We start from the raw sequence: 14,706 nt of genomic DNA, 5'->3' as shown, positions 1-14,706 counted from the left end.
ATCTTATTCTTGTATGAATGATCTGTAGATATGAAACTCACATTCGGTATAATGTATCAATTATTTATTTTAACTCAAGTATATCAGGAGAAATAAACAGAGGAAAAATAAAAGTCAGATCGACTTCCGTCGGCTGCCTCCCGATCGTGAGTAGATTGCAGAATAGAATTAAACCCTCCTCTTGGTATATTCCTCCGGAGGTGGATTCGTCTCATTCGAAACGAGCGACATTCGCGAGCTGAAGCGTCGATTTGCCATCAGGCTAGACATTTGCATTTTCTGAGGCGAGGGAAACGAATAAGGAGGGGAATCCCCGGGTAACCTTAAGGCTCGATCGCAAAGAAGGATTTACAATGCGATAAAGGCTTCGAAGTCCGTATTCCGCCGACAATTGATGAGTTATCAATGTTCTGTTCCGCGTTAGACCGCACCGCCGCGCCGGCTCCAAGAAGACGGTTCCTGTCTCCCTCGGCAGAATGTGGGTCGTCTCCCTCGAGACTTTGATTAATGTTTTCTGCTTCCACGTGGGTTTTGCCGTCGAAACGGAGCAGTCATCGGGTCCGGAGTTTTTCGAGACAGTCATATCTGAGAAACTGCGGCTCTTGCCGAAAGTCTTCGAATCGAAGTGCGGTCCCGTTCATCGGTGCTCTGGAGATTCTGGGTCGGTTTACGGAATCTCGACGGCGTTCCAAATGAGCGGCAGTGTCGAGTGCAAACTCCGTCCAACCGCGATTTCCACCGAGTGCGAGATACCCCTCAAAGTTCAGTGGCTCCGGGCGAGAATTGGAAACGAGGGCTCAGGTAAAAGAAAACGCCTCCATAGCTTCACCGCAGGAACCCTAAGATTCCCATGAATTTTAAAAGCAGGGTTCCTCGGGCTCCGCCCATGCTGCTCATCATCGTGAGATTGATGAACTAAAGTTATGCCTTGAGAGCGAGTTCTCCCTCTCGGCTCATACTCATTCCGGCGCGGAAGCTGACTGAGATTCATGAAGGAGAATAATGTATTCGTGGTCCCGTCTGACCGTCGCGGCCGAGAAGAGAAGCGACCCTGGATCTTGTCGCCGATAATTTGCTCCCCGTTCTGATTCTTTCCCAATATCTGGTACAGTCGAGTGCTTTTTCCGGAGGTTCCATCGACGGAAGCCGCCGACGGAGTAGGGCTCCTCGCATTCCGAGCAGTTCGCGAGTACCGTCGTAGCGCGCTCTCAGGACTCAGAACTGGACGGGACCTCATATCCTCGTACACGGGCATTCCACTCCCATAACTCGAGCTATCAAACGAGCTAAGGCATCGAAGAGGAGCTGAATATTTGGGAACGCTCCCCTATCCCCCAACGCGCCACAGGCGCTTCTCAAGGAAGCGCGTACCGATCGTCAGCTTCTTTTGGAACTCGCTAGTCACAACAAGCTTCCGTAAGGGAAGATGCTCCGGATGAAATCTTCGAAACAACGATTCACCCGAAGGCTCATCCTTGCAGATGAAATATTCTTCAAAATGGCTCGAGGACGAGTAGTTTATCACGAAAATTTGGGCATCAGAGAAGATGGCTTCGAAGATCTCATCGAACAGATTGTCGTGGACGATGCGTCCCATGCCCTCGAATTGCAGAGCATCAGAAGGTGCGTTATAAGCGCATTGAATGATCTGAATACTATGTTGAGCTGCCTCATCCTGGGTAGGCAACCGTGCGACCATGCTCCATCTGTGAGGTGTGCCCTGTGAGACTCTCAAGCACAGGAGAGAGCTTGCGGAGGGAAGGGAAGAGGATTATTCCAAGAGCAAGGTCATGATTCTCCGCCATGCGCAGCTATGATTCATTGCCGGAAGCTCCTCGTATTCACCCAATTCCACCCCGAAAAAACTGCCACGTCTCTCCCGGAGACGAGGTACTCCATGGATGCAATAAAATAAGTCCTGACAGAGGGACATCCTTACAGTATTCCCTTGCTGAGGTCGAGATGAAATACGTTTATTTTCTTCTGAGGGAGGGCGGAAAGTTCTCTCCGACAGGAATCTGACTCCTTGGCCTTTCCACCAAGGTCTCCGCGAATATCCGGTGACTTCAAGGAATCGTGATCGGCATGGAGGCGAGCGAGAGCCTTCGACGAATTCCGGAGCTCCTATACGATCTTTACTTCGGCTCGTTCATGCCGGGTGGGATTTCACCATTGTAAGGATCTCCCCGGCCTTCAATAAGGAAATTTAGAGCCTCATCAGGAATCAGTTCTATTAGGCGATAATTCACCGGAGCGATTCAGTTACTCTAGCAAAAGGCACTGAGACTAGAGGCAGTCACAGCCATAGATTCGCCGTGAATGGAAATGCTGGTCGGAGCTTTACGAACGCGATAACGACTCCTAAAGTCCTCCACGTCATTGATGATTGTTATTTCATCGATACGAAGCTAAAGTGAAATGGAATTGCTCGCACCGCGGAGCCACTGACTCCCATGCCGTGAGCCAAATCCAGGCATGTGGCGCGCTCGCGTGGTTGGCCTTAGTTTCCTAGTTTTCTCATCTACGGTTGTCAGCGAAGAGCATGAAGAAGGAGATCGACTTTACTTCGAGATGAATATCCCGAAGAAACTTCGGAACCTTCCAGCCAGCTTCGAGGCGATGGAAGGCTCAGCTGTGCACCGTTGCCCGGAAGAGGTCAATGCTGTGGTCTACGGCATCCCCACAGCTTTCCGACAGAATGGCGATATTGAGTGTCGATTGCAACTGTCACTATTTCATCCGATCCGATGCATGATACCCTTGAAAATACAGTGGCTCCGGGCGAAGAGCGTCGATGGCACAGGTAAATACTAATCACGTATCTAATAATTTCCCCAGGTAGGATTATGGTTTTCCACGTCTCGATAGCAGAAGACTTTTCCTGGTTGAACTTGGATCCGGAGAGAGATCACCGGTCGAGTGAAGGATAACTCTTGTTCACAGAGGAATTTTTCTTCAAGACAGTCACGGGCAGCATCGATCATCACATGGGACTTCTCGGTATCGATGAAGAGGGTTTCAAGAAACTCGTCGACGGACTAGCAATCGATGAGGAAGAATCGCATTTCCGGAGTCGGCGCAATCAAAAAGATCTGATAAAATGTGTTGTCGACGGATTGATGGAGCTGAACCGAAAGTTCGCTTCGATTCTTCTGGTGTGAAATTTTGCCTGATTATGATGCGATCCTCAAAGGAGCGTCGGGAGTGATTTCAGTCTACAATGTACGCGGTGAGGGGAGGGACGGAAAGCCTCCGTCGAGCGAGCTTCCCTGATTGGATGATCTCATATTTTTGAAAAACAACTCAGAAGTTCTCATCAAAACTGTAGTCTCCGCATCGGTCTCATTCATGTTAGTGTTCATCTTAATGTCTTTCCTCGAAAAATAAAAAAGCAGAACCTGAGGGAGTCACAAGTATTTACAGTTTGCGACGGGTGGGAGTCGACAAGGCCGACCCCGATTGAATTTGTCGAGGAGAGGTAAACATACGCATTCGACTTCTGATTTATTCTAATCATAAGTGCGTCGGGCGGCACCGCTCGGTGGTTTCGCACTGGTGGTTTCCAAACTTCTTTGCTGAAATCATCGACCTAAGAAACGTATCTCACTTCCTGGGGTCGTTGCTGCTCGGGTCCGAACTGGGTCGAAAAGCCGTTGAAGCTCGCAGAAACATGCGGGTTGCGTTCGGAGATGATACTAAAGCAAAAACTCAAAATCCGGAGATTCTCTTCGGGGAACACGATCCTGATAGACGAACCGCGATGCGGGAGAACACCGGAGACTAACAGGGAAGCACTGCTCGCACTATTGGAGGGAGGCCCGTCGCATCGATCCGAGACTGTATCATGACAGGGGGGGGGATGGATTATTACCTGTAGCAGAAACCTCAGGAGCCGAACCTGGAGAGCTCTTAGCGCCCCGACCCGATCTGCTACGGAAGCTAGGCTGCATTCCAATGAGGTTCTCCTTTCCATTTGGTGGGTTGTAGAGGTGTGATCCACTACGGGCTCCCAGAGAGCGGTGAGACGATCGACGCGGAAAGACACTTCCAGCTGCTCGGAAACCTAGGGGCGGCGTTGAGAAAAGAACGTCTAAGAAGATAACCTCTAATGCGACGGGAGCTTTCTACGAGAGAGGTAACAAGAAGTCGCCCGTCGGGGAAAGCAAACTATAGAAAAGGAGGAGACTTTGTATCCGACGAATGGAGCTCCCTGAGCTTCATCGAGCTTCCGATGACGATTCCTTCCGTTCTTCCTCAACTATGCGTTCCAGATATTGGATAGAGTCCCCGATTAGTGCTTGGCGCTGTTTTTGCGTGAACCAGATTGTTGCGTGATCTCTTTCCCCTCAAAACTCGTGTGCTGCCACGCGGCAAAATCGAATTTCCGTAGCTGCGACGACGCTGCGTCGTTCCCCACAAACAACCAGTTCGCACTCCAAGGGGAGAGTCCTCCAGCGCTTCTGAAGCAGGATGAGCAGCGAGTTCTGATTTCGGAATCGAAGTGGGAATTGGAGATAAGGAATCGACTATAGTTCACAAGAAGGTGTTGCCGCCGATCACCCTCGATGATCCGCACTCGGCGTGGCACTGACTGCTGCCAGGGCGGAGTTCAGTGATTCTTCATGGAAATCGGTGGTACCTTTCCCCGTCAAGAAACTTCGGAAGGTAGTCAGTGTATGAGGGCTTGGTGGCCGGCCGCTGATACCGCGTGCTGACTCCTGAGACACCGGTCATTGTTACCCAGACGGCTTGGTATCGAATCGCGGCTCAGGTGATTTGGGTTAGAATAAAAAAATCGAGACCTGGGGGAGATGGGCCAGGATGCCATTCCGGCGAAAAGGCTCTCGGGCGGAGGACCTGTACCAAGAGGGCCGAATTCATAGTAGACGGGGAGTCGCTTGAAGATGAGGATTACAGCTGGTTGCTAACGAGTACAATGAGATTCACACCTGGGTAGACCTCGGACTGAAAACCTGATGAGCCCTAATAAACATTCAACGAATGTTTGGAAAGCAAACTGTATTTGCATTCGACTATCATTCTACACCTCGTCTTACTCCTTGGCCTCTATTCGTCTCGAGCTCGGCGATACCAACGACCTCGGTGGTGCAGAGCTGTCCCTGATCAAATTCGCATCCGGCGAAAGCTTAGCTCGTCGCAACAATTTATGGCCCGAGAAGAAGACTCGGGGAAAATGTCGAAGATTTCCCTCGGCGGTCATGTCCGGAAACTTGCGGACAACTTCGAGGGTCTTCTTGTCGATTTTGGTGTATTTATTCCGTTCCTGCGCGGCCGACGCACCGCCGAAAAAGTGTCCCATCTGGAAGTCTTTGTTCCTCGGAGTTTTCTGTGAGCCGTCAACGCTTTTCCACATCGTAGGGATTGTGACTCGGAACTCGAATGGATGTTGGTTTCAGTCTCTTCATCCAGCTACGAGCGCGTAAGGTCTATATCTTCCGTGAATTCATGGCATCCGCACCCTTCTATCGATCATTGAGGCGGGATCCGCCCCATCAGGCCGTGTTAGTCAAACATGCTCGGAAAAATGGGCACGGAGATATTTTCAGCAGGAAGACAATGCTCAAGTTGGGTTGTCGAGCTCTACCGGTGGCACGGACGCCTGATTGTCGTTCGGAGAGCGAATATATCGTCAAGTACCCATTGAAGAAAAGTGTTTCGAAAAGCGGATTGTGGGGTGTTTCGATGAGATCGTCGCTTGAATAACGGAATCATCTGCATCGGAAATCCGGCTCTCATCGACTCATGGGCCCCTTTGAGAAAACGCTTCCCACTGATTAAGCTGATCCGAACTCTCCCGGAGATTAGGTTCCGTGTTCGCCCCCATGGAGACGGCGATACTGCTCAGGTGTAACTTCAAGAGTCCGAATTCTATGAATGAAACTTCCCAGCAGCGAACGACGAATACGAATCCGATGGAATCGTCCAGCTGTTGCTCTCCAGTCTTCACGGAGGTACCTTCGGAGTCTCATGCAGCGTCCGAAGCATGGTCCTCTTGACCCCGCAATAAGTCTCGAAGTCCGATGACAAGGACGCCGAGAATCCAGCGGTTCTCGGCGATTGCCCTTCCGATCATCGAGCTGCGTTCCGCCCGGGGTGCTCTTCGCTGGGAAGAATTTCGCTCATGGCCTTCCGCCCGACGGAAGGAAGCGTCCGCGAAATCTCTTGCGGGAGGGTAGGGCGAAGAAAGAAAGCTAGCTCGGTAAGCTGAGACTTCCTGAATGTGGGCTGCCCCTGTAATTCAGCCCTACAAACAAGACGTCTGGTTTTGCTTATGCCCTTCCCCCTAGAGCGCTCCAGCCTCGAGGATATCACTTGTGTTCAGTGAGGTTTCGAAACATCATGATTCTTGATGTCAGTACAGCAGAGTTCGGCATCCTGATAGGCGCCGAGAAATCCGTCTGGGAGTAGGAGTGATTCGAATCCGCCGGTGTATGTAGGAGTTGCCACGCCTGCACTCTTTCCCGGCTTCAAATAGGAAGACGGACCGTCTGGGCATATATTAGAAAAACATAGAGAGCTTGGCGACTTCGCTGATCTGCTAAATCAGTACTTTCCTACGCCCCAGAAGCGCCTTGAAGCTCGGCACGAGAGAGCTCAAGCTCGTGCTCACATTATCATGCTGTCATGGTTCGAGCTCACTCCGGCAACGCCCATTCCGTGACACTTGGTGAGGGTTCGCAAGATGGACGAGCTCACTCATTCATCATCTGGACAACGGGAAACTGCTGGATCGAAACAGCTCCGGAAAGTCAACTTCTCCCTACATCGGCCCTTCTTCCATGGAGACTCGTTCGGGGACAAAATATCATTTTCCATCGAAGAGTCCCTCAACGGAAGGGAGAGGGAAAATTTTTGTTTTTTTGAAAACGCGTTTATTCAGCTTCCTCGGAGCGATAAACGCATGTGAGACCCTATGTACAGGCAGTCCCACCCGCCATTCCATTTACAAGGATTACCTTCTCGCGAAGGAGCTCACGGTGCTGCTCGCTGAAATAATTCCCCCTCCCCGCCCCCCGACCACATTTCGGCCCACGGAAAGTCTCAAGGACACGCACGGATCATGTACACCCGAGCACAGCACCAGTTCCGGGAGCGTACTTAGATCGTTCGTGGGGAAAGTAGCACCAAACAGTGAACACCTAAACTGAAGCTTTTGAAGTCGCTCCTGAAACCCATATTTTGGGGGCTAGGCTGACCTCCTTCCACGAGACCGTACTTCCGAGAGCAGAGGTCGATCTCATATACACCCTCTCGTTCATATGTACATTCGATTCTTGAGTACTCTTGAGTACTGATCGTCATACGTCATCAATAATTCACTCTGCTGGGGTTGTAATGCGATCTCGAAGCGTGGAAGGGTGGATTGGACGAGTCCCGTGTTCGCTGCACTACGGGGCCATACTGCGGTTTCATGAGGCGAGATCCTTTCAGGATCCTCTGAATTCCGTGATGGTTCTTCATGTGACGACTGAGCGCGTCGCTCCTCGTATATCTCCCGGGACACTCGGGTACGACGCAGCGATGCACGCGCTTGCTGTCATCGCCGATGTGGGTCTTGAGGTGTTTGTCCCGGTGGTCTTTGCGTCCGAAGCGCCGACCGCACTTGTCGCACGCGAATGGTTTCAGCCCACTATGGATCCTGAGGTGACGCGTTAGTTCCTCGTTGCGGCTGAAGGCCCGCCCACAAAAACAGGAAAAAACGCGGAACTGATCCGGGGGACTACGGGGAACTTCGAAAGGTCTCCAAATGACAAAGCGCGATCTCTCGGCGGGGCGCTGATTTTGAACGTCCGTCATCGTCGGTGGATCTAGTTCCCACTGCGACCGTAGAATCCCACCGCCTGATTGGATAGGGGACGTTGTTAGCGGACGGATTACGAGCTTAGCACCTTTGGCGTTGATCCTGGCGGTCGGCTTGTCTGCCCGAAAGTGTGGTAGAGAGCTCCGACGTCAACGCCGTTGCCGCTGCTGCTTCTGCCGTAGTAGGAGGAGTACTAGACACAGTGCGTGCAGCTCGAGCCGTAGAAGTTGCAGTAGTAGGTGGTCCATTGTGGAAGGCGGGTGACCGCTATCTGGGAAGCGGAAACGCTCATCTGTTTGTCACCGTCGGCGCGTCGAATTGCCTGCGGCCCAGCTCCTGGTTAATTTGTCAACAGGTGGCGTGACATTTTGATCGGACATCCAGCTCGGGAGGCGAAAATTACGTCGACGAGTGTCTGTAGCCACCTCCCTGTACGGGCACGGGTGGTCATGGGTCGTTCAATCCCATCCAACTAGAACTCAGTCAGTCAGACTTGAGGCTTTTCTCGCTGGCAATAGATCATTGCGCGAGCGGACTGAGGCGGCTGGAGAAACTCGACGCGCTGAGTCTGTGTGGATACACATAGGGCAGATCACGGCTCGCAGGGTGACAGGTGTCTGCGGCAGCGATCTCTCTCGAAAACTACCGCACAGGATTTTTCTCTGCAGCGGATGTGTCTGCCCAATCGACTCGACAGAGTCCGCCGTGTCGCCGGATGCTGGAGATTGAACTGGAATACGGGACTGCTGGTAGTAATAGGAGCGCTTGAATGGAGTGAATGGGAACGCTGCTCAATTACCGCCACAACCTATCTCGGAATCTACGTCGGAGCGTCAACGGAAGAGGATGGCCTGTGTCGGGCGGCTTGGAAGAGGTCGCGATAGAGGATACTTGCGAAGGCATCAGTGGGTTTTCGATTCGGCCTTGTACTCTCCCGCGATTCATGCAGGAGTAGAAATCTATCGCCGGGGGAGTCGATACTCGAGGCTATCGTTGTCTAGTTTTAGGAAGTCTATCAGAAGTCCACAAGGTCCTCCTTCAGAGCCAGAATCTGTGGTAGAAGGGACACAATTGTCCATTGAGCCTGCTCATTCCTATTGTAGGTCAAGAAGGCCGTCCCGATGAGGTCCAATCGGCGCAACCTGATCGGGGCCACTTTTCCCAAGGGTCCGCGGTTCGGAAGGATTTTAGGAGAATCGGCGTGGTGCTATAGGCTCGGTAAGAAGTCTCGATGAAGGACAACAATCCTCAAAAGCTGGTCTTCCGCGACACATCTGACAGCCTGCTGGAAAATAAACGCATGACCAATGGAGATAGACCATGTCAAGGGCATTCTTAGTTCAGGAGAGGCTCGTTGAAAACTGTAATAGTATTCTTCTTGCGTTCGGGCGCCCTCAAGGCCACAATCTCATTTCAGAGTTTGAACGACAGGTTCAAAGTCTGCAGCCTGAAAAGGGATCCGCGATTTTCCCGCGATGCAGATGGACACCCACTATTTCGCTCCCGCGAGATCGGAGGAGCGTCAGTCATTGAGAGCTCTCGGCTGAGTGTGAATTGGGGCACTGGAATTCTCTCCGACGGGCCTAACGCTTGCATAGGATGATGGACGATAATTTGACAGATGGGTCACCAAGGTCAGCTTGAAGGCTCCGACGGGTCAGGCTACGCGGAGTGAATGACAGGAGCAATGTGAATAGCAGTACCCGGGACGTTAAACCTTGGCTGTGTGGATCAGCCCGAAAAAGTTAGGCTACGCGGAGTGCTTAGAGCTCAGGCAAACTACCGAAAGAGTGTAGTCTGAGAGATGTGTTGGAGATGTTCTGGGAGACTTCGAAATGATTCGGTCAGAATTCTCTCCGGCGGATCGCAGTCGTACATGTCGGGAAAAAATCAGCTGCTTTTGCATCGAACGGGGAAATAAGACGCTTGTTCGCCGAGACCTCGCGACGCGATTCCGCATTTACTCGCCGCTATCCACGTCACTATTCTGAACCCACCGTGACAGAATCGATTGATTGTCTCCTAAAAAAAGGCTGCTTGATCTCCAGAGAGGGTAATGATCAGGGCGCGATGGCGTTCTCTGTTTCACCATTAGAGTGCCCGGCGGCCTACCAGCGATGAGCTTCTGCACATAGGTGCATATATCGTTTATCAATCTAGCTAAGAGACTTAATTAAATCCCTCGCTCGAACGCCCGGTGAGCTGCGAACTAGGAAAAGATACATCTGAGGAGCCCCTTGCCCACCAGTCCTAATAAATAATTAGCTCATCAGGTGAGGGCTTTCCCCAACGGCCCCGATTAGGAGGAACTGCCCTCCTGGAATGGGGACTGTGGGCAACGGAAGGCCCTCCATATTCGGGTCTCCGGAGTAAGTCTATTCGAGACTACCCGCGGAGGACATGCCATAGAATGATTTTCGGCCCCTCTTTGTGGGGCCGAATAGGTGATGGCCTTCATAGACTCCTGGGTGTAAAGGTACTCCGCTTTCTCCTGCGGGCATGGGTGGTCATCCACGCTCGACTCCTGTCCGGATTTCGAGCTGAATCTTGGGACGAATCGGACCAGTCGCTCAAGAAGGATGTGATATCATACCACTCATGGATTCTTTCGGATTTCGCAAAACTTCGCGATGTTGAGTTCTTTCTCAATGCCCTGGGAGCAGTTCGGTCTGAGACACTCATCAGACCTCCCGCTATCGAAGGAGAAAAAACTGCAATATTCCGCTCGGTCTCCGAATGAAAGCTTGTTATTCTCCAATCGAAAACCCCCATTCGCGCAGCTTGTCCATCGGTAATCAAGGGGGTGAGGGTACTCGGGCCATGGGTCGAGTTTGCGCCGGGTTTCCCAAGAGCCTGCGCGTGGATTTACTGAATTACATCCTGGGGCCAATCCCATTCAATCATTCCGATCGCAAACATGTCCTCTCCCGAGAGGGTACACAGCACGCGAGAGCGCGAGAAGAGTTCTTTGAGTGAGCTCCGTCGTTGACTTTGAAGAGCAGCGGACAGGGGTAGGCACATGATTTCTCTGAGGTGGGGGAACAACTCGAGTTTTGAGAGGGGCTGATGATCTAAATGATGACGCGCCTTTCGGGGGTCCAGTGTTTGTACTTTGAGTTGAAGGCCCGCACCGTGACGAACGTGGGCTAGCCGACGAAGGATTGATTCAGAAACAACCCCTCATCATGTAGGCCTTCGAGTGAGTTTATCTTCATTGGACTGTAGGACTGAGTTCGACTCCGCGATTCTGGGAGCAATTCACCGTGCCTGCAGAATATGAGCTTTTCAGAGTCTCGCTCAGGCCCGCGCATTGATGAGCTTATCTTTTCGTTGATTGCGAGAGCCATGGACAGTTTAAGCTGGACTCTTTTCGTCTGTAGGCATCCGCGGAAGTCAAAGCAAGGCTTCTCGGTTGGAACTGTGTACCATCGATAAACTTTTGCATCCCATAAGAGCTCGGAAAATTGCGGCTTCCACTTTTTCGCCCAACAGCTCTCTGACAAGTCCTGGAAGACAAAGGCTCCCTCTCTCATTGGTTGTTCTCCTGAACTAAATCAACTCGGTTTCCCACGAAACGTTCATAAACGAAAAATGATCAGCGAGGTTTCCTATTGCAGTCACTATGGATCGATACTCACGATTCGCCTGCCCTGAAACGTCTCTCTCTGAGTTTGCATTCTTTTATCGACTTCATTCTTGGAACGACGCTCTCCAGAGACGACAGAATCACTGCTTAGGGACATTCGATTTGCGGTGGAGTCGAACCAAAATAAGTTCTTTCGAGATGAGGACTCCGGGCTCGGTTCTCGGGCTTCCTGTGGAAACGAGTATACATCTATGTTCCTAGTGAATGACGAACGTCATCCCTCATTCGGACGTGGTCTTCCCGGACTCCGAAAAGGATTCGTGGATCAGAAGAACCTTGACATCCGCGGAGCGATCTCTCGTCCCAAGGGTCGACGAGATTCACGGGGAATAATCTCCGCGACGAGGGACATCCGGAGACATGCTCTTGTTACATAATGTTCGACGCTGGTGCGGGATCGCCCGCAGCTCTGAACTCACGTAGCGTTCTATCATGACTCCCTATCGCGACGTATGTTTTTCTCGCAATGTGTGCTCGCTATTTGTGGCCCAAGCAATGGCATAGAGTGGCGAGTCTCCGTCCAGCGAATGGAGTTCTGATCCCTCGAATGTCCGTGAATCGGTTCTCTCGAGCTCGATTCATCCTGATATCGGATCCTCGAGAACAATAACGGAGAGACACGGACACTTTCGAGCTCACAGACTGGGAGATCATCGCATCGTGCGCGGAATCAGGGACTATGGACGATGCTGGTCTGAGCCGCCGGTATACCTGAGTGATACAAGATAGCCGATGATGTACGGGCAGACAGAAGTCGAGGGCGATACTTGAGGATAGCTTTTTCGACGATGACTGAGGGGAGCTTATTCTGTCCATAGGAGCGCGAGGGAATATTATCCGGTACATGACAATTCATCGCCGACCAACTCATCGCCGAAATCTCAACGCCGCGCCGGATAGCTAAACACCGAGACGACTTAACGCCGAGACAACTCATCGCCGGACAAGCTAACGCCGGAACAACCCAGCGCTGGACAACTGATCGCCGGTCTACTTAACGTTGAAACTTAGCCTGCTCCGGATGTTCTTCGCGCAAATATGATGCGTTCAGTTCAGATCAGATGATGCGTTCCTGCTTCGTCCTATTTATGCCGTTTCATTCTCACATGACCTCATGACAAGTCTTGAGCGTAGAACCTGCTAGGACGGCCAGAACCTCGGCAGTATTCATCGACCACGTCCACTTAGGTACTTTTTATCGAGCTTTCTCCGATATACAAGCAATCATTCGAGGTTTCGTAAGGAAAGTCTTAGCGCACCCGCGTGAGTATTCGACTACCGTAAACGTGAGGAAGTCGTTTACTCGTCTGAAAGTACCTGTCGACAAGCTGTGTACTTGGGAAAGCAAATCATCTGGACGCATCATTTTCAAGCAGTGTGCCTCTTGAGCTAGGATCGAGTTAGCGACATGTTCTCGGCGTTGAGTTGACCGGACCCGACAGGTTCTCGGCGTCGAGTTGACCGGCGATCAATTGTCCGCCGTTAGGTCGTCCCGGCGCTAGCTTGTCCGGCGATGAGTTGTCTCGGCGTGGAGTTGTCTCGGCGTAGAGTTGTCTTGGCGTTGAGTTGACTCGGCGTTGAGCTATGCGGCGTTGAGGAGTCGGCGTTGAGATCTCGGCGATGTGTTGGTCGGCGATGAGTTGTCTGTGTCCGAATATTATCACCCCTTCGGGAGACCCGACCAAATACAGTGGAGCTTCGCTGTGATGGACTTGAAGAGACCGGCGGAAACGGCTCCCTATATCCGAGGCCCCGCAACATCCAAAGAAGGATTCCAAATCGGACTTGAGCATGGAAATCACCGCTGTAGTCTCTCTAACGACGCGCATGAGGGCGAGAAACCTCGCGAATCGTCTGATACGCTATCGCTCCTGAACGTCCCACTCGCAAGGTCAAGGTTCCTTGAATCCAATTTGAGCATGGGAGGAGATTGTGTAGCCCCAGATGCCCGAATCCCAGATGCCCGACTAGTGGGAGTTTGGCTTAGGTTGAAAATCTTTAAAATATGACATTGTGAGGCGATAGCAGCCACCGACTTGGGTTTCATACAGTAGGTGCCATCTCTCCTTCTACTAGGCTTCAGAGCCGAACAGCCTCCTGCATGTCGGGCATCTGGGAGTCAGGCATCTGGCGTTGGACCGAGGAGGTAGGCCCGCGCCTGAAGATCAGTCCGTTGTATATATCCGGGACTCCGTTATTGGATCTGCTTTCGGCGAGACTCCTAATCTCGAAGGTCCCATAGGCTCGTCCGGGACCGAGGGTCCGGTATATCCGGGTCGATTATGCGGAGCTTTCACTTGAGATCAAGAACAATGTGTAAGAAGCGAAGATCGTGATCATATTCATAGGTTGCATATCCGAGTGGAATAGCCTGACATGAATAGGCGAGGCAGGAACATGGAAGACAACAGACAGGTCAGCTCGAGCCTTATGTCGGAGCCATTCGCAGCGTAGAGCAATTCGATTGCTGCAATTAACAACGGAGGGGAAGAGCTTGTGGAGGGCAAAGAGACACGTGTCCCACTCGACTGACTTAATGAGATAACCAATTGGCCTAGTCTCTTCCGAAAATCGAGTTGGCCGCCATAGAGCGATCAGAGAACAGCGTCTTATATCTCGTCTCCGCATCAGGACCGCTGTCTCGAATTCGAAAGCGGAAAACGGCGGTAGCGTGGCTCCTGTTTCGCATCTGTTGTGACTCGACTAACCCTGTCAGACTGCGTCGACCATATTTCACCGAAGCATTGTGTCTCGTCAATAGCAGCTTCTCGGCGCGGGAATCGTTGGAGTCTATCTCGTACCTTGAGATGAAATGTATATCTGTGCTCGGGCCGAATAAGAGACAGCGTCTTCCGGTCCCACGAACCGGATTCTGAAGTCGACGAAGAGTCATTTCATTCCTCGAAGTTGGAGCGCCTGAAATCCGTCTCGAATCTGCTTTTCCCGCCTGTTCTCGGCATGTGCGTATGCTTGTTCCGTCCCACTGATCCCTGGCGGGAGCGGCAAGACCTCCATGCCGGACCTGGGGATCAGTTTTCGCAGTGAGCGTATTCTAGAGCCGTTTCTACCATGATGAGGATCTACAAATCAGAGTCTAGAGAATGGTCACGTAGCTAGTCGAACCTTGCTCGAATGTGACTGGAGGAACGCCTCGATCGAATAAGTTCACACATTCGAGGAGAATCTGATGAGAGCGATAATGACCAAGTGTCGAAAGGTTCCCCGTGCCGAACGCGAT

General features: G+C 51.7%; 2 protein-coding genes across 2 annotated transcripts; both read left to right on the top strand.

Annotated features, from left to right (window-relative positions):
- The first annotated feature begins 457 nt into the window (after positions 1–457).
- Positions 458–1,726, top strand: LOC100903326 (uncharacterized). Its single transcript, XM_003745351.2, has 2 exons — positions 458–801; positions 1,482–1,726. The coding sequence occupies exons 1-2, from the start codon at positions 477–479 to the stop codon at positions 1,724–1,726; spliced, it is 570 nt and encodes a 189-aa protein (XP_003745399.1). The 5' UTR covers positions 458–476.
- An 809-nt stretch (positions 1,727–2,535) lies between these two features.
- On the top strand, positions 2,536–3,231 carry LOC100898755 (uncharacterized). The gene is made up of 2 exons (XM_003745319.1): positions 2,536–2,803; positions 2,944–3,231. Exons 1-2 carry the CDS (start codon positions 2,572–2,574, stop codon positions 3,159–3,161), a joined length of 450 nt encoding a protein of 149 aa, XP_003745367.1. The 5' UTR covers positions 2,536–2,571; the 3' UTR covers positions 3,162–3,231.
- Positions 3,232–14,706: the final 11,475 nt, after the last annotated feature.

The sequence above is a fragment of the Galendromus occidentalis genome, unplaced genomic scaffold (genome assembly GCF_000255335.2).
Source record: "Galendromus occidentalis unplaced genomic scaffold, Mocc_1.1 scf7180000077481, whole genome shotgun sequence".
NCBI classification, from domain to species: Eukaryota; Metazoa; Arthropoda; class Arachnida; order Mesostigmata; family Phytoseiidae; genus Galendromus; species Galendromus occidentalis.
The sequence above is the reverse complement of the archived record's forward strand: the minus strand, read 5'-3'. Positions and strand labels throughout refer to the sequence as shown.